The 23024-nt window shown below is 38.9% G+C and overlaps 1 protein-coding gene across 6 annotated transcripts in view; it reads left to right on the top strand.

Annotated features, from left to right (window-relative positions):
* Nucleotides 1–23024, top strand: part of SCN8A (sodium voltage-gated channel alpha subunit 8) — a 205086-nt gene that overhangs the window by 65342 nt on the left and 116720 nt on the right. For all 6 annotated transcript variants that reach the window (XM_074402654.1, XM_074402655.1, XM_074402657.1 and 3 more), the window contains exon 3: nucleotides 20979–21096. In XM_074402654.1, coding sequence (XP_074258755.1) covers nucleotides 20979–21096 — 118 coding nt within the window. The remainder of the gene's footprint in view (nucleotides 1–20978; nucleotides 21097–23024) is intronic.

Raw genomic sequence — 23024 nt, forward strand, 5'->3', positions numbered from 1 at the left:
AAAAAAGTAGAACCATTAGTTTATATCTTGCACTGGGAAATCTAGAAAGTTTAACAAACAAAATGATATGATGTAAAGAACAGTAGATTGAAAGTAAGAAATCCCAATTCTATCATAATTGACCATGTTTATTATTTACTTTTTTTCTTTTTGAGACAGAGTCTTGCACTGTCACCCCGACAGGAGTGCAGTGGTATGATCTCAGCTCACTGCAAACTGCCTCCCAGGTTCAAGCGATGCTGCTACCTCAGCCTCCAGAGTAGCTGGGACTACAGGCGTGTGTACCACCACACCCAGCTAATTTTTGTATTTTAGTAGAGAGGGGGTTTAACCATGTTGGCCAGGCTACTCTCAAACGCCTGACCTCAAGTGATTCACCTGTCTCAGCCTTCCAAAGTGCTGGGATTACAGGCATAAATCACTGTATCTGGCTTTATTATTTACATTTTTATTTTCTAGTAAATGTATTGTCTAAGCTACCACAGGTAATTTATGGAGAAATAAATGAAGAAAAAAAGACTTCTCAAAACCAATTTGTGACTTTTAGCAAGACACTTCACCTCTCTGGGCCTAAACTATTTTTCCAACTCAAATGCAAAGTAATTTCTCATTTTCTTTTTGATTTTGTTTTTTGTAGCTTTTTTTCCCTTTAACTTGTATTTTAAGTTCAGGGGTACATGTGCAGGATGTGCAGGTTTCTTACATAGGTAAACGTGTGCCATGGTGATTTGCTGCACAGATGATCCCATCACCTGGTTATTAAGCCCAGCATCCATTAACTATTCTTCCTGATGCTCTCCCTCCCTGATCCCATGCCTCTGACAGGCCCCAGTGTGTGTTGATCCCCGACATGTGTCCATGTGTTCTCATGATTCAGCTCCCACTTGTAAGTGAGAACATGTGGTTTTCTGTTCCTGTATTAGTTTGCTGAGGATAATGGCTTCCAGCTCTATCCATGTCCCTGCAAAGGATGTGATCTCATTTCTAATTTCTCATTTTCTTAAATCTGACAGGAGATATGAAAAAATATATAAAGCTATTAGCTGTTAGAGCCCAATTTTCCTTTGCATACTTTTTCCCCCTGGTTCCTGCCCTGTAGACAGCCTCTTTCCATTTCTAATGCCTCAGATTTCCATGGCTTAAGGGTGAGGACTTATGAAAGAGAGTGGGTCTCTGGACCTGATGAGTGTCATTCATTGGATAGGCCAAATTGATCTTATTGGTGCCCCATTAGGAGACTGGCTCTTCATGGTGGAAACTCTGACTTCAGTGTTTGGCTTCACCACAAGGGCAAATTGTTCCTGGAAAGGATAACTTTAATAGTATTTTCTTGGTTATCTTAAAAAACATATATACCACCATACAGAAAAGCTCATAAAATAGAAATTCATAGCATAATGACTTCAAACTAACACCATGTCAAGAAAGAACATTGCTAGCACTTTAGATGTGTTCATTGTACTTTGAAATGAAGGATATTTTACTTGATTAAAAATAATGTTCTTGCCCAAGTTTACTTGCAAATCGTTACCAGCAGTGCTGATACTTCTATGGGGGTGGAAAAACTCCACCTGCATTCTCCTAGGGTCCCAGCTGGGTCTGAGAATTAAATTGACATAACACAGATTGACAGGAGAAAAGCATAATACATGCTTTATGTAGCACAGGAGCCCTCATAAAGAAATGAAGACCCAAAGAAGCAGTTAGAATCAGTTATTTATATGCTGGATTGGACAAAAAAAAATAGTAAATTGTGAAGAAGCAACTAAATTATGTTGTGAGGCTTAAAGGATAAGGCTTATTCTAACAAGGTCAGTACAGTATTCTCTTGGTCTCACCTTCTTGCCCTTGAAAATAAGGATGTTGCCTTTCCTTCGGGTTCAGGGAATGTCTTCCACACAGGAATTTCATCCTCCTCTCTTAAGAAACGGCAAGAAGGTCACAGTGATCTTTTTGCACCTGCTGTTATACAAATGTCTTTAACTTAGTCAATATGCCAGAATAACATATCTTAACCCCTTCACTTCATGCTAACTAGGCCTTGTGCTAAATTAGCAAGGTCTCTCTTACAAGGAAGCACACTGGGAATTAGCCCACAAATCAAAAAGTCGTAAGGGTAGAAATGACTTTAAGAGGACAGTCCTTTCCATCTGCTTTTCAAGGGCTGCCTTAAATAATTCTTGGCAAAGTAGAATCTCTTTTCTTTGCTAGATGATACTAATGGACTCCTTTATCTTTTCCTCATAGGTCTCACTTTCTAACTGATTAACTTTGTGACTTTCACAGAAACTTGTTTCTCATTTCCTTCCCTCTTTCTCCTAGTGGGTAAGAGAGAACTCATTTTCTGTTAGTAAAGTTCTGGTTTTATCTCGGATTTCCCACTCCCAAGGGACACAGGGCCCTAAAAGTTGTGTACCACATACTGTTACTTATTCCAGCTGATACTGGTTTGGCTATTCTAAGCTTCTCAGGTCCTTGCTGGATTTCACACTGACTTTTTCAGCAGTTTCCTGCAAGCAACCTGGATCATCCTCTCTTTGAATTGCTTCAGACTTCTCAGTGCTACTTTATGTTTTCTTTGTCTCTTGGTTCTTCGTTCTAATACTTCCTTTCTTTGGCTTTTTTTTTTTTTTTTTTCAGCTATTTGTTACAAATGATTGTTTAAGGAACATTTAAATTTTTAAATTCAATTTTAAAATGGATAATGTATTTAAGTGGTTAAAAATTCAAAGGTACTTAGCAAATAAGTTTGCGTTTTACACCTGTCTCTCATCTACCTATTTCCTATCTCCCTGCACAGGCAACCACTGATAGTGGTATCTTCCAGAGTTTTGTGTATGGAAGCAAAAACAAATATGTGTTTTATGGAACTTGAACTCCATTAAAAACCTTTGTTCTTGGTTTTCTTCCTATTGTTTTCTTAAGCTTATTAAAGTCTTAATTTTGTTCTTTGTTTTTACTTTTTATTATTATTATTATTTTGGAGACAGAGTCTAACTCCAGGTTGGAGTGTGGTGATGAAATCATAGGTCTGCAGCCTCAACCTCCTGGGCAACCTCTACGTCTGCCTCCCAAGTAGCTGGGATCATACCCATGCACCACCACACCTGGCTAATTTTTGTATTTCCCCTACTTTTAAAAGATTTTTGTTTTTTGTGTTTTTTTTTTTAGTGAAAAATTAAGGACTTTTTCTCTATTGCTCAAAGTGCCTCTCTGTCTTTGCTTAAAAAAAAAAAAAAAAGATACTCTCCAATGCTTAATAATAACTTGTTGAATACAAAATGGCCGTATATATTCCTAATAACTATTTTAAGTAGACAGCTGGAAATCTGTAGGTTAAGCTGAAACAAGGCCTTCAGAATTGACCCCTATCCCTTTTCCCATTTCTTAGAACTGACAATTGATATACGCGTCTTTTTTGTTTAATGGGTATACCATGTTAAAATAAAGTCATATAAACAAAAATTTAAATTACAAGTTTGATCAATGTGTTTTTAAATAGGGCACACTCCTATTGCATTAAAAAATGATATATGCTTCTTAAAGTTCAGTTTACCTTCAACTTTTCAGGTGTACCTTTTTCTGTCAAGAGAGATCTACTTATAAGAATAATAGAAAATTGTAATTTGATAGTCTTAGACATCATCTAGTTCATCCTCCTCATTTTATGAATTATGAGGTGAAGTACTTTGTCAAAAGCCCACACCACTGTTGGTGGTCTAACCAGGACCAGAGCTCATGCCTCCTGACTCTCCATTCATTACAACGTATTTCTGGTTCCCCATTTTTCTGATTTTTCATTAATTGATTTTCAGCCTCAGTTGACTCAGTTTTTCTGAAGCTGGGCAGGCAAATAGAAAGAAAAATAAGCTCCATTTTCACTTATTCCCTAATAATCCTTGTGGTTTCTAGGACAGGTCCTAAAAAGTACAGTGGTAAGAGTATTTATTGCTTATGGGGGGAAGAACTTGTGGTAGCCTCTGTATTGTGTCTTCTCAAGTGGAGGAGCTCTGAGTTGAGCTTGTTATCAATACTGCCAGTTATTCAACTGGACATGTGATCTTGAGGCAATTTAACCTTTCTACCACTTGTTACTTGTTAAAGGAAGAGTATTTCCTATCTGCCATAGTCCATCCCCTATCTGCCTACAGTTCATTCTTTATCGCAACCTATGGTAAGATAGTGTACAATCATGTGTCACTTAACGGTGGGAATATGTTCTGAGAAATGAGTCATTAGGCCATTTCATCCTTATATGAACATCATGGAGTGTACTTACACAGATCTAGATGATGTAGGCTACTGCACCCCTAGGCTATATGGTATAGCCTGTTGCTCCCAGGCTATAAACCTGTACAGCATGTTACCATATTGAATGCTGTAGACATTTGTAACACCATGGTATTTCTGTATCTAAACATAGCTAAACTTAGAAAGGTAATGCATCGTACTATAGCTACAACTTTTTGACAGATACAAGGTTATTGAGGAATAAAAATTTTTCAGCCTCATAATCATCTTATGGAACTACCATCCCAAACGTTGTTGACCAAAACATTATTATGTTGTGTCTGACTATAGTGGAAAGAGCGCCTAACTGGGAATATAAAACCTTGGTTCTAGTTCCGGCTTTGCTTCATGCTTGTCCTTGGCCAAACCACTTTAATTTCCTTTCCTGCAATATTTGCAAAATAGAGTTAGACCTGTATTGCATCTTTCTAATTGTATTTCACACTTTTGCCTGTCACATATTGTATGTTAGCTGTGGCACACTACTTTCCATTTCCTGAGTGTGGAAGACCCCTCCATCCACCCACCTTCTTCTAGTTTTCCTCTCTTCCTGTTGGAATGTACTCTGTCTTTTAGTTTTACCTTTTGATATTCTACCCACACAGGCCCAGCCCAGAGGCCTCTTCTTCTTTGTAGCCTAACTTAATTTTCCTATAATTGGAGAACTGATTCCTCCTTTTGAATTTTTTTTTTTTTTTTTTTTTTGAGACGGAGTTTCGCTCTTTTTACCCAGGCTGGAGTGCAATGGCGCAATCTCAGCTCACCGCAACCTCCGCCTCCTGGGTTCAGGCAATTCTCCTGCCTCAGCCTCCTGAGTAGCTGGGATTACAGGCACGCACCACCATGCCCAGCTAATTTTTTGTATTTTTAGTAGAGACAGGGTTTTACCATGTTGACCAGGATGGTCTTGATCTCTTGACCTCGTGATCCACCCACCTTGGTCTCCCAAAGTGCTGGGATTACAGGCTTGAGCCACCACGCCCGGCACCTCCTTTTGAATTTTTAAAACACATTAGGATCTTCAGCCGTACACTGGATAAGAAGTTGATTTCAGGTTTAACTCAGGTTAGATGTAGAGGGTACCTCTGTTCCCAGTAATATTTGCAGTTTTCTTCTTACTTCACTAATATTAGTGCCATCAGCTTAAGTGATAACACACACACACACACACACACACACACACACACACACGCAGTCCTATATGAACTCGTGGCAGAAAATCCTTGCCAAAAGTGCTGACACGCTTTCAACAGGTGTACAGCACAGAGGCCATTACAGGAGGATTTCTGTTTATCAGGTGTGATTTGAAGTATTGCTGATGAGTTGTATTTCCTGCTTTTGCACACTAAGCCTAGATGCTGCTTTCTGTTTTAAATAAAAACTACACATTTTTAAACTTTGGTTTATTTTGTTGTTAAAATTTTGTTCCCAACAATATAAGGAAACAAAATGATGATATTTCAGTTATTTTATTCACCAAATCAAACTGAGAGAAATGCCTGTGAGACATTGGGAGGTGGGCCTTTCTTGAGGGGATGGGTCATTGATGGGCATGTATGGTCTTGTCCACTCTCTAAGTATGGTTACCTAGAAGAGAAGGAATTTAATTAAGCATTCCTAAATCAGATTTCTCTCTTGTTCCTGTGGCAATAGAACAAAAGTTGGGAAATCTTATTTCTGATCCCATCCCTGTCTAGTTTCAGGAGATCTTGGGCAAGCCATTTAACCATTTAAGCTCTCAATTCCCCCAATCTAGAAAATTAAGATTATGCTAACAGCTAATACGTCACTTATTTCACGGGTTGCAGTAAAGACCATTTCTGGACTACTGTATGTAAAACAAAACATTCATTCCAAACTCACTTCATTTTTTTTTTTTTCTGTAGCACTTAACACCTGGCATGTAATACAGTTATTTGTTCATTGTTCATCTTGTATCATCAGCTGGAGCAGTACCTGCCCTATAGTAAGCACACAGTCAATATTTGTTGAATGAATTAATTAATCTTATGAGATAATGCATATGAACACTCTACTTTTCTAAGTGCTGTGGGTGTGAATGGTGACATGATTTTCTTCCTAACGAAAAATTTTCCTGTCTTCTGAAATGAACTAAACTCTAAGGGAAAAATGACTGATTACCAATGTTTCTTCCTTTCCGAAGAGTTGGTTTCATTTAGGAGCTGAGGCAGTGGATTGGGAAATAGGTTCCCTGATGTTTTAAAGAGATGGTCAGAAGGCTGGATAACTTGTTAAGTGCCCCACTCTTGTCATCCCTCTTGTGGAACCTTAAAATTAAAAAGGACTTTACTAAAGATTATTAGATAACAGCCTCTACCTAGTGCTGGCATCTCTTCCTGATTTATTGGTGACAAGCGTGTGCTATACAAAGGATGTTATTTCCTGTATATTCTAAGTCCTTCTGTCATGTCCACCTTTATTAAGTGTTTAGTTTTTTTCTTGGCTGTGTCAGTTGTGTTACTTTCCCGGTATTAATTGACTCTAAAGGAAATGAGAGAAACGTCTGTGGAATATGTACTAGTCTGGATTGTCTCATATAAAATGTGATTAATTTATTCAACAATATTTCATGAGTACTTCCTGTATATTAGACATTCAGTTCTCCTGGGGGAGACAAAGATTAATACAGTCCATTCTTTAGCCCTAAGTAGCTTATAATGTGGTAGCACATAGCGATACTACTTTTGATAAGGGAGCCCCAGGATAATTTCATAGTTAAAGTAGTATTTGAATTAGGACTTGGGTTTTAGAAAGGAAGGATGTACTACAACACTCTAGACAGAGTATGGTATGAACAGAGGCTCAGAGAGTAGGGCCTAAGACATGAAAGAAAAAAACATGTCATCTAATTTGACTGGAATGTGGGGAAGTGACTGAGGAGCAGTGGAAGATGAGGCTGGGGAGGGTGAGCTGGGGCAAATCCTGGAGGGCTTAGAATGTTAGACTCAGAGGTGTGGTGGTTGTTTGAGAAGCAGTAGAGAACTAGTGAAGGTTCTTGAACGGGAGTAAGGATACGTGATGATAGCTGTGCTTAGTGAGGTAAATGGGATGACAATATGTAGGCTGGGCTGGAGGGAAAGAGAACTGAAACAGGCAGATCAGCTATGAAGTAATGAGGGTATGAGTTACAGTGGTGGTAAGGGGACTGGATGAATTCAACAGTTTTTATAGAGGTGAATTGATACGATTTATGATAGATTATGGAGGGTTAAGGAAGGACTAGCGCATGCAATTATTCATTTGACAATTTGATAAATTGTTACTGTTTTCTGTATTCCCTGGGCTCTGTTCCATGCCCTTGGCAACAAAACAGACAAGCCATATATACATTCTTGGAACTTAGTTTTTTGTTGGCGAAACACATAACAAACAAATATGAAAATTAAATTATTACTGATAATGATACATGCATTAATCAAGATAATATGTTCCAGCTCCTTTAAAGGCTTATGGTGCTCTAATTTGGTACAGAGACTAAACATGGAGAATCCAGAAGACTCAAAGGTTATATGTTCTCTCGAATATTCATTATCTTAAATAGGCCTTCGGCAAGTATTAAATTATAATCTTTAAAAGATCCAGTTTTGAGAGAGTTTGCCCCTCTCAGATTTTTACATGATAGGAATCAAATATACTTGAGCATCAATTTGAGCTATTGGGGTGCCTACAAAGAAACCCAGCATTTTCTCCAGAAAAGAACCTCCAGTCCTAGGTTCTCGTGCAGGTACTAAGCTGTGATGCCAAAGTTCTGAGCCCTAGGGTATAGACATAAGACAGCTTTTCCTTGAATTCTAGGATGTGTGTTATTAGCCAGTCACCTCAGCCATAAAATTCCACTGACCAGTAATTTTAGGAATTAGTTTATGTTGGTTTCTCCAGTGTGTGAGTTGTAAAATCTTCATATTTTAATAAAAATTTGCCTGTGGAGTGGGACTATGTAATAATGGCCATTTAAATGCTAAACAATGTTTCAAGATTATAATGATACTGATAATCTCTGACAATAATAAAACATATTTTAAGTGCTTTGTTAGTCAAGGAGAGAAGACTGTGTCATTCTTATAGAGGGATACTTCTCTTACTAATTGTTTCCAAACTGACAAATGAGTTGTAAATGTTTCTTTACATATAACCCTATTTGATACAAATTAAGATCAGGATTGCCCAGAAGAATTTTTGATACAAGCTCTGAAGATACATTTCTATTCTAGACACTGTTGAGCCTGGAAAGTTTGGCCTATGGAACCAAGTTTGAGTAAAAGATTCCTCTGATTTCAGAGGATAGGGTGCCCCATCTACTGTTCAAGACCAGTCCCTCGCCCCTGTCTTTGACCTGTGCCTTTCTACCTCCTCTGGAATTTCACTCCTTGGTTATGCTCTCTCTTTTCTGTATTTTCCATCTTTCCTCTCATATAGGTTCCTTTCCCATAGTCTATAAACACGCTCAAAGCCTCTCCCATCCTAATGAATCCTCACTTGACCTCCTGTCCCCAGCTAGTCTGTTTGCTCCCCATGCCACTGAAAATTATAAAGAGGAGCCTTTACTCGCCACATACACATCTCCCACCCAGTCCTCCATCCTTGAAGCCTGACTGCATCCTTACCTCTTTCATGAATATTACAAGATCTTCCCAATAACATTGCAAATGGCCAAGTCTAAGAATTTTTAAAAATTCTTAACTCTCTAACCCTCTCTGCAGTGTTTGACACCATTTATTATTCCCTGACTCTTATATCTCTTTACTTCCTTGGCTTAATTTTCCTTTTATCTCAAATGCTTCCTTCTTTCTCTTTCATTTTTTCAACCTTTCCCTGAAATGTAGATATTCCCTCAGATTCAGTCCTTGGCCCATGTTCGTCTTAGTTGGCACATTCTCCCTGAATGATCTCACCCAGTCTCAGTTCGAGGACTCCTGACTCTAGCCTAGCCTAGAATGTTCCTTAAATATTCAACACCTTGCCAGTCATCCGTGTCTGGATTTCCCACAGGTTATGCAGTATATTCAAAATTGAACTCATTTCCTTCCCCCTCAAACCTGCTTATCTTCTTTTATCTATTCTCCTAGTTGATGGCACCATCAAAATTCTAGATATCATTTTTGACTCCCCAGTTTTCTTCATTCCCTGAGGATTGCCAATATTAGGGAGGTCTCAGTAAAATATTGCATGTTTTCCCAAGTATGAAGCATTTGTGGCTGCAGAAACATTAACTTGCTTCCTCAAATTCCCTCAACTAGTATGTGGTAGAGTCAGGTTTCTATTCTAGTGACCTGTGAATTTCACCTTCACGGTCTTTATTCCATGCTATGATGTCTATGTAGAGCATACTGCAGAATGATTTTTTGGTTTTGTTTCCTATCACTTTTAGAGAATTTTCTATCATTTTGCATTGCATCAATATGAAGTTAGTATAGTCAGCCTTCCATACACGTGGATCCACATTTATGAATTCAACCAACTGAAAATATTTGGGGGAAAAAAAAGCACATCTGTACTGAACATATATAGACTTTTTTTCTTGTAATTATTCCCCAACCAATATAATATAACTATTTACATAGCATTTACATTGTATTAAGCATTATAAGTAATCTCAAGATGATTTAAAATTTACTGGGGAATATGCATAGGTTATGTGCAGATAAAACATCATCTTGTTTTGGGGATTGAGCATCAGTGGATTTTGGTATCCCTGGGCAGTCCTGGAACCAATCCCCCATGGATACTGAGAAATGTATGTTGTTGTGTTTAGTTCATTTGTTTCATACCATATCTTCAGCACAGTATCTGAGACATAGAAAAGGTGAGAAGACTTTTCAAACTAAAATTAGTGAATTTTTATGAGTAGATAAGCTAAGGGGTTAAAAAAAATAATAATAAAGGTAGCCATATAGTTTCAAGTGGGCACCCAGGAGAAAGTTGGATATAGTTAAAGGTTAGGTGATTTTAGCTGTAGTATTACTTTATGTCTATGAAAAAAGAGATTCATTCGTACATTTAGCAAACATGTATGAACTGTCTACCTTGTGCCAGATAAGCGTCACATTATGTACTGTGCTTGCTAAGCTGAGAAAATCATAGTAGATGGAAGATAAACCCCTCCCCTTCACAGATCTCAGGGTCCAGTGAGAGATACTGGTATGTAAACCTCAATAACAATATTCTGTGTTAACTGCTCTAATAGAAGTAAGTACAGTGTTATAGGGACACACAGGAGGGAAGGATAGTTCTATTGAAGAGAGTTGAATGGGGCTGTCTTCATAGAGGATATGATCTTTGACCTGGACCTTTAATTATTAAAGTATGGTTTTTAAAAAATCACCTGTCAGAGAAGAGATGAGAGAGTAGTACAGGTGTGAGGAACAGTGCATATAAAGGCCAAGCGACATGACACAAGTCTAACTGTTTAAAATAGTGAGTGTGGGTGTGACTGAAGCACATAAAGTGTGGTTTGGTAAGACAGGAGATAAAGCCTAGAGGGAAGTTGGAGCCAGTGAGTGCATCCTAAGCGGTTTTGTTTTCTCTCACTTCCAGAGTTCCAAGATCAGAAATAACCTCTGGGACCCATTTTGAACAAGTGCAGCCCTGCTCTGGATTCTTGCTCTAACTTGTGCACAAATGTCCTGCTGGCTTGTGCCAAGTTAGCCCCTTCTTGTCTCCTAATGACCATCCTGTTTGGAGCCAAAGAGCTGAGGGAGTGGCAGTAGTGTGTGATAGCAGTGGCAACATCTAATCACATTTTATGAGTGCCTGTTCTATACTAGCCACTGTGTTAAGGACTCCTTGTGACCTTTCATTTAATCTTTATAACAACCTGATAAAATTGGAATAGTGATTGATGGCACCCGCTTTATCAGTAAGAAAACCGAGCCTTAGCAACCTTAACATAAGTTGCCTGAGATCATGACACCGAATAAGCAACAGAGCTGGGTATTGAATCCAGGTCTTTCTGGCCTCAAAACCTGTAAACCACTCTGCTTTGCTGCTTTCTAAGAGAGAGGAGAGTGAGAACAGATTCTAGAATATGAATTCAGTAAATAGAGTGGTTGATATGCTTTACATAATAAGCCTGCATTTTGCTCTTGATTAGAGCAACTGTAGTCCGTGCACCATAAGAGGTTAAAGGAGAAGGGGATCAAAGTCAAATTTATATTGAAGGACAACAAGGAAGAATGGCCATGGAGGAGCGTCAGACCTGCCCTGCCCTGGGGAGCAGCATTGTGCTGGCTCAGCATTGAAGCAGGTGCACAGTGCTGCTGTTCTGCCAGGTATGGCTTTCTGTGACCAGAGTGTGAGCAGGAAGGGTGGCAGCTACTCCAAATGGTTGGAGAGCATGGGGTTACAAGGTCAAACCAAATGAAGAAATGTATGCAGAACCACCTGGAAAACTGTAAAGCCACCGACAGATATGCTAGCCTTATCTTCATCAAACTGAACTTGGGGAAAAGACCATAAACAGCTACTGTGATCTCTGAAGCACACGCAGGGGGTTCCTTTTGGACAACAGTTAAAGTTATTAAGTAGAGAAGATTCGTTCATTGATCTGAGGATTGGACCAGATGACCTGGTTCAACTACTCTGGTAAAAAGAGTTTAGAACTAGAAGCGAGGAGATCTAGTCCCAGGTAACTCTCCTTCTCCTGCTTTAGTTTAGGCAGAGCATTCTGTGCTTGGTTTCTTGTTTATGAAACTAAGAGTTAGATTAGAGTAATAGTTTCAAAGCTTTTTAAAATTACAGTATGACATGATAATTAAGAGTATAGGCTTTGTATTTAGATTGCCTCAGTTCAATGCTAAATTTCACCACATAATAGCTGTGTTGTCTTGGGCAAGTTACTTAATCTCATGCCTCAATTTTATCATCTATACAATAGTACCTACCTCATAGAGTAGTTGTGAGACAATTATTATTTAAAGTATCTTAGTAGGGTACCTGCCACATAGTAAATGCTTAATGAATATTGAATGTTATTATTTCTTCAAATAGACTCATAGGTAAAATTATCAGTCCCTAAAAAGGAATTTTTTAAATATGGGATTTAGAGGTCTCTTTTGCTCAGTTCTCAGTATAGTGTGATAGAGGCATGGAAGTTGATGGTTCTAAATAGTCATGCAGCTCAAACAGAAGTAAATGCCTAGGTGAAAAATTTTGCTGGTGTCCTTATATCCTGCTTTGGTTCAGTATTTTTTTTTTTCTTCTTCTTCTTTTTTGAGACAGAGTCTCACTCTGTCACCCAGGCTGGAGTGCAGTGGCACGATCTCTGTTCACTGCAACCTCTGCCTCCCAGGTTCAAGGGATTCTCCTGCCTCAGGCTCTCAAGTAGCTGGAATTACAGGCGCATGCCCCCATGCCTGGCTAATTTTTTTGTATTTTTAGTAGATATGGGGTTTCACCATGTTAGCCAGGATGGTCTTGATCTCCTGACCTCATGATCCGCCCACCTCAGGCTCCCAAAGTGCTGGCATTACAGGTGTGAGCCACCCAGCCCTGCCTGGTTCAGTATTTCTAAGGTCAGCTGTATATTACCAGGACACAGGTACTCTGGAAATTCAGTCTAGTTATTCCTTTGCTGGAGGCTTTCCTGGAACACACTGGGGCTATATAATATAACCTATATTATAATTTTACTTGAGGAATTCACTAGGCAGATTAGCATAAGAAAGACATCAGGATTCTTTTCAACACGGTGTAGTCATTTTTACATAACAGGTCATTTGTTTCTAAACAGCTTCCTAGCCTGATAAAGAATCTGTTTAGATTCTGCATTATATTTTCCTTTATTAAAACAGGGAAATTTTGAAAAGACACTTATTTTTTGCTTGGTATATTGGCTGTATGCATACTCAGAAATGAATGCCAAATAGCTGTCGATAATAACAACTGGCCAGTTGCCTAATTAAGAATAGGTGCATAAGTCTGGAGGAATAAAGTATGTATATTTTGTTTAGGCAGGCAAGAATTTAAGGCCAGAGAAGTTGGCTAAAGATAAGAGGACCAGTTAGTTCAGAGATCAAAACAGTTAAGATCTAGGGACAGTCATAAGTCAGTGCCAATAATAGTTATAGTCAGATAGACTCAAAGGTTCCCAACTGCCCTTTTGCTCATTAGCTAAATTCTGAGCCCCTAGCTTTTCATTATAGCCAGAAGCTCATCAGATACCTGCAGGTTACCTTTGCCCTAATTGAGATGGTGACCTCTCAGGACAGGGAGGATTGGTTGAATGAAGAGCTGCTCTCCTGGGCTGTGTGTTTCACAGCACACCAGGGGCTGGATAATAAATATTTCTCTAAGAAGCTTTCTCTTCTATGACATGTTCCACTCCTGCATTGAGTACTCTTCTATATAAAGTCTTTCATGTGTATGCATCCTTTATTGTTTTATTTTATTTTATTGAGACAGGGTCTTGCTCTGTTGCCAGGTCTAGAGAGCAGAGGCATGATCACAGCTCACTGCAGCCTCAACCTCCTGGGCTCAAACGATCTTCCCACCTCAGCCTCCGGAGTAAGCTGGGTCTACAGGCACATGCCACCACTCCCAGCGAATTTTTTTTTTTTTTTTTTTTTTTTTTTTTTAGAAATGGAATTTTGCTATTTGCCCAGGCTGGCCTCAAACTCCTGGGCTCAATCTTCCCATCTTGGCCTCCAAGAGTGCTGAGATTACAGATGTGAACCCAATTTATTTTTTAAATTTGTTTATACTTTTTGTGTGGCTAAAAAAGTTATTTCAGTCTTGGGATGGGGTGGGGACATGCTAATAAACTGGCTGTACTACAGTACTGTGATGGCCGTGTATGTTTATGTTTTTGCATTTGCAGTAGTATGCTAGGATTTGTTTGTTATGTATATGAATGTGCTTTACCTGGCCTTGGACAATGTTTCTTCCTCTAATAGTGGGCCCCAAAGAGAAGACATCGTACCCTGACTTAACAATGGCAATGCTCCTACTTTGTGTGCTCCAAGCCCCATCTTGCTAATTAGAAATGAAAAGCCTGTGCTTTTCAGAAGGTTCATTTTACGCCAGTACAACACATTTATTAATACTCCATGCCATAACTCGTTAAGAACTGTTCTCCCACTCTTAATGGGTCTTGTGCTGAAACACATTCTGTGGCTGTTGTTGTAAACCGATATTTCCCCTTGGGCAGTAACCGCAATCCAATTTCAATTTCCCTTTTAACTCATTTACTTCACAAAGATCTAATTTAATACAGATTAGGTAAAATATTATTGGACTTCATGGACACCAAGTGATTGTTGTCTAAGAAGTATTCTTGTAAAAATGCAAAGCTTGCTGTCCCTTCCACTACATCTGGGGTTTTGAAAGATCTGGTGTTAGAGCATAGTGTTGAACAAGAGATGACAAATATCTTTTTCTGGATTCCCACCAGCAGTTTAACAAGGATTACAAAGGTTTTATCAGCCATGTAAAACATATATATATATGTACATCTCAAAGTCAACCCATCACCAGTCATTCCTTTTCATTCTCGCATGTTCACTGTTCTCCTGAGAACAGGGGATAAAAGTAGGGGAGACAGTGCAGGGAAAAGCATTGTGTGATGCAGTTCTGCCTTGGCACTGCTCTGTGCTCCCCCCTGCTGACATAAGTGTGGTACTGTCAAGCACTGTTGACCCTGGACTTGACAGACTGATTCAATATAAGGAAGCAAAATAACTAATTCAGGAGAGTTCTACAAGGATAAAATGTGAAAGAATAAATAATAATAGGCTTTCCTCTCAAATTTATGGTTTGCTGCTTTCTTGCACTTAATCCTGGATGCTCTGTGCATTTTCTAAATCGTAGAATTACAGCTATCAGTGCTGGAAAGGACCTGGGCATGCCCATCAGGCAGCCTTATTATTTTATAGACAAGGAAAATGAGATATGGCAGATTAGTGCCCTCAAGTAGTTGAAAAAAAAAGAAGAGATCTAGAGGCATGCAGTGGCTCAGCCAGGCCATACAGTTAGGTAGAGGCAGGTGAAGGAGAATGCAAATGTTTTAGCACATGACCTGAGAGATGATCTAGTGGTCCCTCAGATCTGGTGAGCACAGATTCCTGGATTCCCCTGCACACTTATTTGATGGAACCTCTGGAGATGGGATTTATGAATCTGTGTTTTTTAAAAAGCTGCTCAGCCCAGGTACAGTGGCTCACACCTATAATCCCAGCACTTTAGGAGGCCAAGGCAGGAGGATTGCTTGAGGCCAGGAGTTCGAGACCAGCCTGCACAACATAGCAAGGCCCTGTCTCTGCAAAAAATAAAAATAAAAAATAAGACAAAATAGAAAGCTACTCAGATGATTCTTGTGCAGTCAGTCCGGCCTTAGGAACTAATATTAGCATATCCCCTAGGCCAGATCAGCTTTGCCATCTGTTTTTATATGGCCCACAAACTAAGAATAGTTTATTCTCAAATGGTTAGATATGTGAAAATGATATGAAATTTGAATATGTGTCCATAAAGTTTTATTGAAATACAGCCAGTCTTCTTGGGTTGCATGTTTTCTGTGGCTACTTTTGCACCACAATTACAGGGATAAGTTGTTTTAACAGACACTGTATGGCCTACAAAGCCTACAGTATTGAGTACCTGCACCTTTTTAGAAAAAGCTTGCTGGTGCCAGATATATTACTTATCTCTCTCTCAAGTAACCCCTGCAAGCCCCAGTATTAAAAGGAAAATTTCTAAGCTTTGAGTACTTGTGTTTGTCCAAAGACTCTCTTGCTTTTCAAAAAAGATCCATTTATGAAAAACTGCTTGTAAATTATCTGTAAAGCTAATTATTTCTAGAATAAAACATTTTATTGTAATATAATTTCCTACTAAAGTATGGGAGATTTACCTTCATTTCATGAGTTTAGTGTGTACTAGATGCTCATTTTTCTTTGAATAGAAGAAAAGTGCTGTTTTTCTTTTTCTTTTTCTTTTTCTTTCTTTTTTTTTTTGAGACAGAGTCTTGTTCTGTTGCCCAGGCTGGAGTGCAGCGGCACTATCTTGGCTCACTGCCACCTCCACCTTCTGGGTTCAAGTGATTCTCCTGCCTCAGCCTCCCGAGTAGCTGGGATTACAGGCACCCACCACCACACTTGGCTAATTTTCTGTATTTTTAGTAGAGATGGGGTTTCACCATATTGGTGGGCTGGTCTCGAACTCCTGACCTCATGATCCTCCCACCTCGGACTCCCAAAGTTTTGGGATTACAGGCATGAGCCACTGTGCCCGGCCGAGAACTGTTTTTATACTTGATAAAGATATAAGATGTAAATATTTAGAAAGGGGTGATGGTAAATGAATTTTATTCTAAGTGCAGCATTCAGCACCCAAATTAATTAGGAAATTTCTATTTCACACATCAAATGTCCTTAATAAAGCCTTCTGCTTACAAAATCATAGTTTTTGAATTCACTAAAAATGCTTAGTATATCCCCCAGAATCATCAGTCTCCCACTTGACAACTCATGACTGATCCTAATTCAGAATCCTACTACCTGCTAGTTTTGCTTCCACCAAGGTGTAACAGTTTCCATTTCCTAATGGCTTCTTTTTGTTTTTCTTCTTCTCCTTTTCCCTCACCTAAAACAACATAAGCATTTGTTCATGAACCAATCAAGAGACATTTATTATGCACCTACTATATGTCAGGCACTGCAGGCACTGATTCAGTGATAGGAAATACCCTCCATGCTACCTCTAGACCTTTATTTTCATCATGACCAAACCAAGAGACAAGAGAAATGGAAAGTATAGAGTATATTACTTTTTAAAATCCTGCCAGGCTCGATGCCTCATGCCTGTAATCCCAGCACTTTGGGAGGCCAAGGCGGTGGATCATTTGAGGTCAGGAGTTCGAGACCATCCTGGCCAACACTTCAGAAACCCCGTCTCTACTAAAAATACAAAAAAATAGCCAGGCATGGTGGTGGGCGCCTGTAATCCCAGCTACTGGGGAGGCTGAGGCAGGAGAATTGCTTGAACCTGGGAGGCAGAGGTTGCAGTGAGCTGATACCATGCCATTGCACTCTAGCCTGGGTAACAAGAGTGAAACTCCGTCTCAAAAACTAAAACTAAAAATACAAAAATAAAAATTCTGTTGCCTGTCTCCTAAAGAGAGGTTTTGTAGGTGGTTTTGTAAAGGCCTGTTCTGGTCGTTTTTAGGTCTTGGAGCATGGGCCAGTGCTTCTTTCATTGTTGCTTAGCTGCCCTATGTATCCCCAGGGGACTGAAATTTCTCTTTCCCCAGAGAATTCATCCCCCACACCAGCTTCATTCTCTGCCATGTTGCCACTAAATTGCCTCCCAATTTGGCACAGTAGACGCTGTTGAGAGGATCCAAGCTTGGCATAACATGCTGCTCTTTGCTGCGTGACCTTTGATAGGTGGTGTTCTTCTCCTGAGCTTTTGTAAAATGTATAGAGGACAATAATTCCTCCTTCACCCATACTTCATGGGAATCTTGTGAGTTTGAATGAGGAGGTTATTTAAAAGACTATTTTCACAGAGGGAGTTGCTATAGAAACACAGAGGGGTACAAGTACTTCAGACAAGGGGTTTGGGGGAAGCCCTAGGCTATTTGTTTCTTTGAGAAGCCAAGAAATGGAAGAGCCATAGCTCAGCCATTGATGTGTTTCAGGTGAACCCTAGGTCTCCTGCTTCCTCTTGCTTTTAGGATTAGACTTTTTCTGTAGCATACTCCACCAGAACCAGTACACTCCAGTACAGGAAAAAATTCACTGCAGTACAATATCAAACACAAGGGATGGTGGAGTGGGTGTTTCTAGAATGTATCTAGCTCAATACTAGTACTGCTTTTCCATTGAGAAGAGAATGGCATGACTCTGGTAGATTAGGAAAGGAAAGAAGAGAAGAGAAGAAGATAACTTAAAAAAACATCCACTAATAACTGTGTATTGGGAGTACGTGGACTGATCATTGTATTGGAACTGTGGATGGAAGCGTAAGATTGGTTTCTGCCCTCAGAAAACTAAAAGCCTAATTGTCGGAGATGGAGGTTAAAAAAAAAAATGGGGACTTTTCATAAATGACCTTTATCAGGTTAAGAAAGATCTCTATTGCTAGTTTGTTGAGTACTTGTATTATGAAAGGTGTTGAAGTTTGTCAAATGCTTTTTCTGCATCTATTAAGATGGTCATATGGTCTTTCTCCTTTATTAATGTGTTGCATTACATTGCTTGATTTCTAAATGCTTAAACTATCTTTGCATTTCTGGGATAAATCCTACTTGGTCATGGTGTGTAACCCTTTTTATATGCTACTGGATTTGGTTTGCTGGCATTTTTGTTGAGGCTTTCTGGGTCTGTATTGATAAGGGATGTTAGGATAGAGTTTTCTTATGATGCCTTTGGTTTTGCATCAAGGTAATACTGACCTTTAAAATCAGTTTAGAAATGTTCTATTCTCTTCTATTTTGTGGGAGAGTTTGTTTAATTCTTCCTTAAACATTTGGTAGAATTCATCAGCAGAACCATCTGGTCCTGGGCTCTTCTTTGTGGGGTTCATTTTTTAATACAAGATGCAGAAGAATATTTATGGAACAATTCCATGTGAGAGAGAGACTTTTTAAATATATAGATATATGCTTTTATTTACGCAGAAAATTTTTGGAACGATATACCAAAAAAACTGGCATCAAAGATTATCATTGGGTAATAAGATGGAACTTGGTCTTATGTTCCTTTTTTCTTTAAAAAAATTATGATCATGCATTGTTCCAAAATTAAAAAATAAAAAACTACTTAAAATGACTAGCATTTGGCCATTTGCTCTTTCACTCACGCAGCAAGATGTTAGGACTGTGTATTTGCCACTGGCCTGTCTCCTTTGGAACTTGCAGTCTAGTAGGCCCTTGCATCTCTCAGCTTCGTAGTCTGCCCTCCCTCTTCCCTATTTTGTTCTCCATCAACACTGAATTACTGGTCAATTCTCTGGAAAAAAAACCCAAAAAACAAAAAACCTGCAGCTACATGCTCCTATGCTTTCTTTTCTTTTTCTTTTTGGTTTTTTTGTTTGTTTGTTTTGTTTTGTTTTGTTTTGTTTGAGATGGGGTCTTGTTCTTGTTGCCCAGGCTGGAGTGCAATGGCATGCTCTCGGTTCACCACAACCTCTGCCTCCCAGGTTGAAGCCATTCTCCTGCCTTAGCCTCCCAAGTAGCTGAGATTGGGATTACAGGGATGCACCACCACACCTGGCTAATTTTGTATTTTTAATAGAGATAGGGCTTCTTCCTGTTGGTCAGGCTGGTCTTGAACTCCCAACCTCAGGTGATTTGTCTGCCTTGGCCTCCCAAAGTGCTCAGATTACAGGCATGAGCCACCACACCTGGCCAGCTACTGTGCTCTCATGCATGTGATTTTTGTTCCCTTACCTCTCCATCCCTTACCCCTGTATCTGCCCAATTAATTTTTCTTAATTCTCGTTTATCCTTTAAAGCCCCTTCCAAATATTAGTTACCTTCCTTTGTGAACTTCCCAGCTCACTCTCTTTTTTATTTCCCAGCCAAGGGGAAAGAAATCTCTCCCTCCTGCTGCCTCTCATAGATTACGCATATTTTTGTTATTGAACTTTGTACTTACCCTGCATCATAATTACTAGCTCACATATGTGTCTTCTCTAAAAGTACAGTTTTATTCAGTGTCGTGTCCTGGAACTTAGCACAATGCTTGGCACAGAATAGATGCTCAAAAATATTTGAATTGAATTGAATTCAGGAGGCAGGGCATTCTGGATAGAATGAGCAATATAAACAAAGGCCAATGTTATGAATTACTAGAACCTGTTCTGAGGACATGAGCTAGTTTGGCTGATAGGAAAATTCATGCTGGGAAATATGATGTAATTATTTTGGCAAGGCTGATATTGGGGGCTCTTGAAAGCCAGATAAAGCAGATTGAATATTGGTAAGTAAAAATTGATTGAATGAAGAAGATTGAATATTGGTAAGTAAATATTGATTGAATGAAGAACATTTCTCACTTCCTTCCAGTCTTTGCTGAAGTCTGTCTTCTCAATAGGCTTATCCTGACCACCTCCTTTAAAACTGTTCCCTCTTCATTCATCCATCCATTCCCCTGACTCCAGCATTCTTGATCGTCCTCTCCCTGTTCTTCCTCCTTTTCTCATAGCACTTATCATCATCTGTGTAGCACAGTCTATGTTTTACTCATTTATTACAGTTTGTATTTATTGTCTGTCTTCTCTACTAGAATATAAACTCTTTGAGCCAGGACTAGCTTGTTCACTGACAGTTCCCAAGCACCTAGAACATTGTCTGGCACATAGTAGGTGTTCAGTCAGTATTTGTTGAGTGAATGAATCCTAAATTAGTGAACTTCAGTATCTTGTACAGAGCTGGCGTAGAAGCTTAGGTATGATTCAAATGGCCTGTTTCTGAAAGAAACAAGTTTATTCTGTAAAACTGCCAAGGTTGTGCCATCTCTTTGTAATATAATCTGGGCATGGCAGAGGGAGGGAGGTGTGGGGCAAAGGGAGATACATTGTGTTAAGGTTGCTTGTTTAAAAACCAAGTTGGGAAGTAAAAATTATTAAGGACTTTCGAGTTTATTTATTCCTTACCTGGAAATCATTGTTTCATGCAGTGACTCATACCCATGCTTTAATAATTTCTCTCTCTTTTTTTTTCTCCACAGACCTTTGTAGTATTAAACAGAGGGAAAACTCTCTTCAGATTTAGTGCCACGCCTGCCTTGTATATTTTAAGTCCTTTTAACCTGATAAGAAGAATAGCTATTAAAATTTTGATACATTCATATCCTTTTCTGCAAATGTGGAGTGAGTGCAGCAATTGCTTGGGTGCTTGTCTACCTTCCCAGTATTTGACAACTGGATGTTATGTTAAGTTTTGTACTGATAGTGTAGTTAACTAGCCCATCGGTCAGGAGTTTAAGAGTAAACTCCTGCCACATCCCACGCTGAGCTTCAGCAAATTATCATTTTTTTTCTTAGGATGATATTGTGGGAATCTGAAATTTTGTTGGTATCATTGTGTGGGACAAATTAAGATAAACTTTGTTGAAGTCTTAACTTCATTTACTGTTCAAACTTCAGTGATTTCGTTCCATGGTCAACTATTCAGCTTAATATATATTAAAAGCCAGTATTAGAGTTTTTTGAAAGCACTTCTTAAGTTACAAATAGTTGGATGAATGCTTTAGAAATCAGCTTTGAATTTTTTTTAATTTTTTGAGCAGTGAGCTTGGAAAGTGAGATAGTTCTCAGATGAAATAAACTTCTCCTTGTTATAGAAGTTTAGATGCAGATTGTAGGATAAACAGGAATTTTTTCTGATATTTTTACTTGCCTTAAATAGAAGAATGCCAATTTATTCAAGTGGCCTGATTTACACCTTATTAACATAGGAGAGAGTGTGTGGCAAATGAAAAATTATTTGATGGATTTAGCGATGTTGCATAGTGACTTTGAACTTCCATGGTTGGGTGGTTTTTAACAGCAGGTAGTCCCATTCTTCAAAGATTATTGTATCCTCCCAAGTAGGCTGAGGGAACCAGCAGTGGCAACTTAGTGATTTTGTTTAGTAAGCTTTTGCCACATTTTATTTACTCTTAAGAATTTAGCAACGCGGTCATGAAATCTGTAAAACAACACAATTCTGAAACCTTAAGGTTTATAAGGAAATAAATAATTCACAATGGACTTCTTCTTTTCTGTTGGATCAGAAGATGGAGTGTTTTTTCTCTTCTGGTTCCAAAAAGCATGAAGACATATCCAGCTGTAATGAAGAAGAAAAAAAAAAAAGTCCAGCTGTAAGAAATATTTTCTCTTTTTAAAATTCCACTGGTAGAATAAAGATAGTGAAAGTCATTAACAAGAGACAGTTCATAAATGGCAAGTGGGATATGGCCCCCAGGCTTGTTAAGTGACAGAGTTTGAGTAACTTGTGCTGACCTAAAATAGTTTAATTTTTCTCAGACAAGATCAGAAAGAGAAAAATTCTGGACGGAACTGAAATGGTAGTATGGTTTGCTATCCATAAACATTCCTTGACACTTTCAGAATGGATTTTGCTTATTACCTAAGCTTCAGAAGTGTGCTTGAAAGATGTCCTTGAAATCTTTACTCAACACGCCACAGTTGGTTTCCGATATTGGACTATTCAACACATATGGGCTATGTTGGCTAATGCCTTGCCCCGAAAGACAATCCCTTTAGAAGGACTAGGGAAGGCTGGGTGTGGAGGCTCAGGCCAGTAATCCCAGTACTTTAGAAGGCTCAGGAGGTAAGATTACTTTAGCCCAGGGGTTCAAGAACAGTTTGGGCCACATAGCGAGACCCTGTCTCTTAAAGAAGAACAGCAACTATGGGAAAAAAAGTGAACTATTGAATGTAAAGTTTCAAATAAATAGCTGTATAAGATAATTACCTTACTAATGAATGAATACCTAGTTATATAGATTTACTCGATTTTCTTATCTGACAACTTTGGTTGAGAAACTACAAAGGTTTTGTACTAAGTGCAGAAATTGTTAGAGGCTTAGTCCATAGTTGAGCTGAAAAGTGGTTAGAGGGGAATATGTTTCATCCAAAAGGAGTAGAATAGTGATGGCCCTTTTGAAAGAAGGAGAACAGCCATCTGCCCCATCCATTCACAGTTAACAGTGGCATCCTGTGTTTATGGTGGTGACCACAGGTTTCATTATCACCTTGCATTTTTCTCT

This window comes from Saimiri boliviensis, chromosome 7 (assembly GCF_048565385.1).
Source record: "Saimiri boliviensis isolate mSaiBol1 chromosome 7, mSaiBol1.pri, whole genome shotgun sequence".
NCBI classification, from domain to species: domain Eukaryota; kingdom Metazoa; phylum Chordata; class Mammalia; order Primates; family Cebidae; genus Saimiri; species Saimiri boliviensis.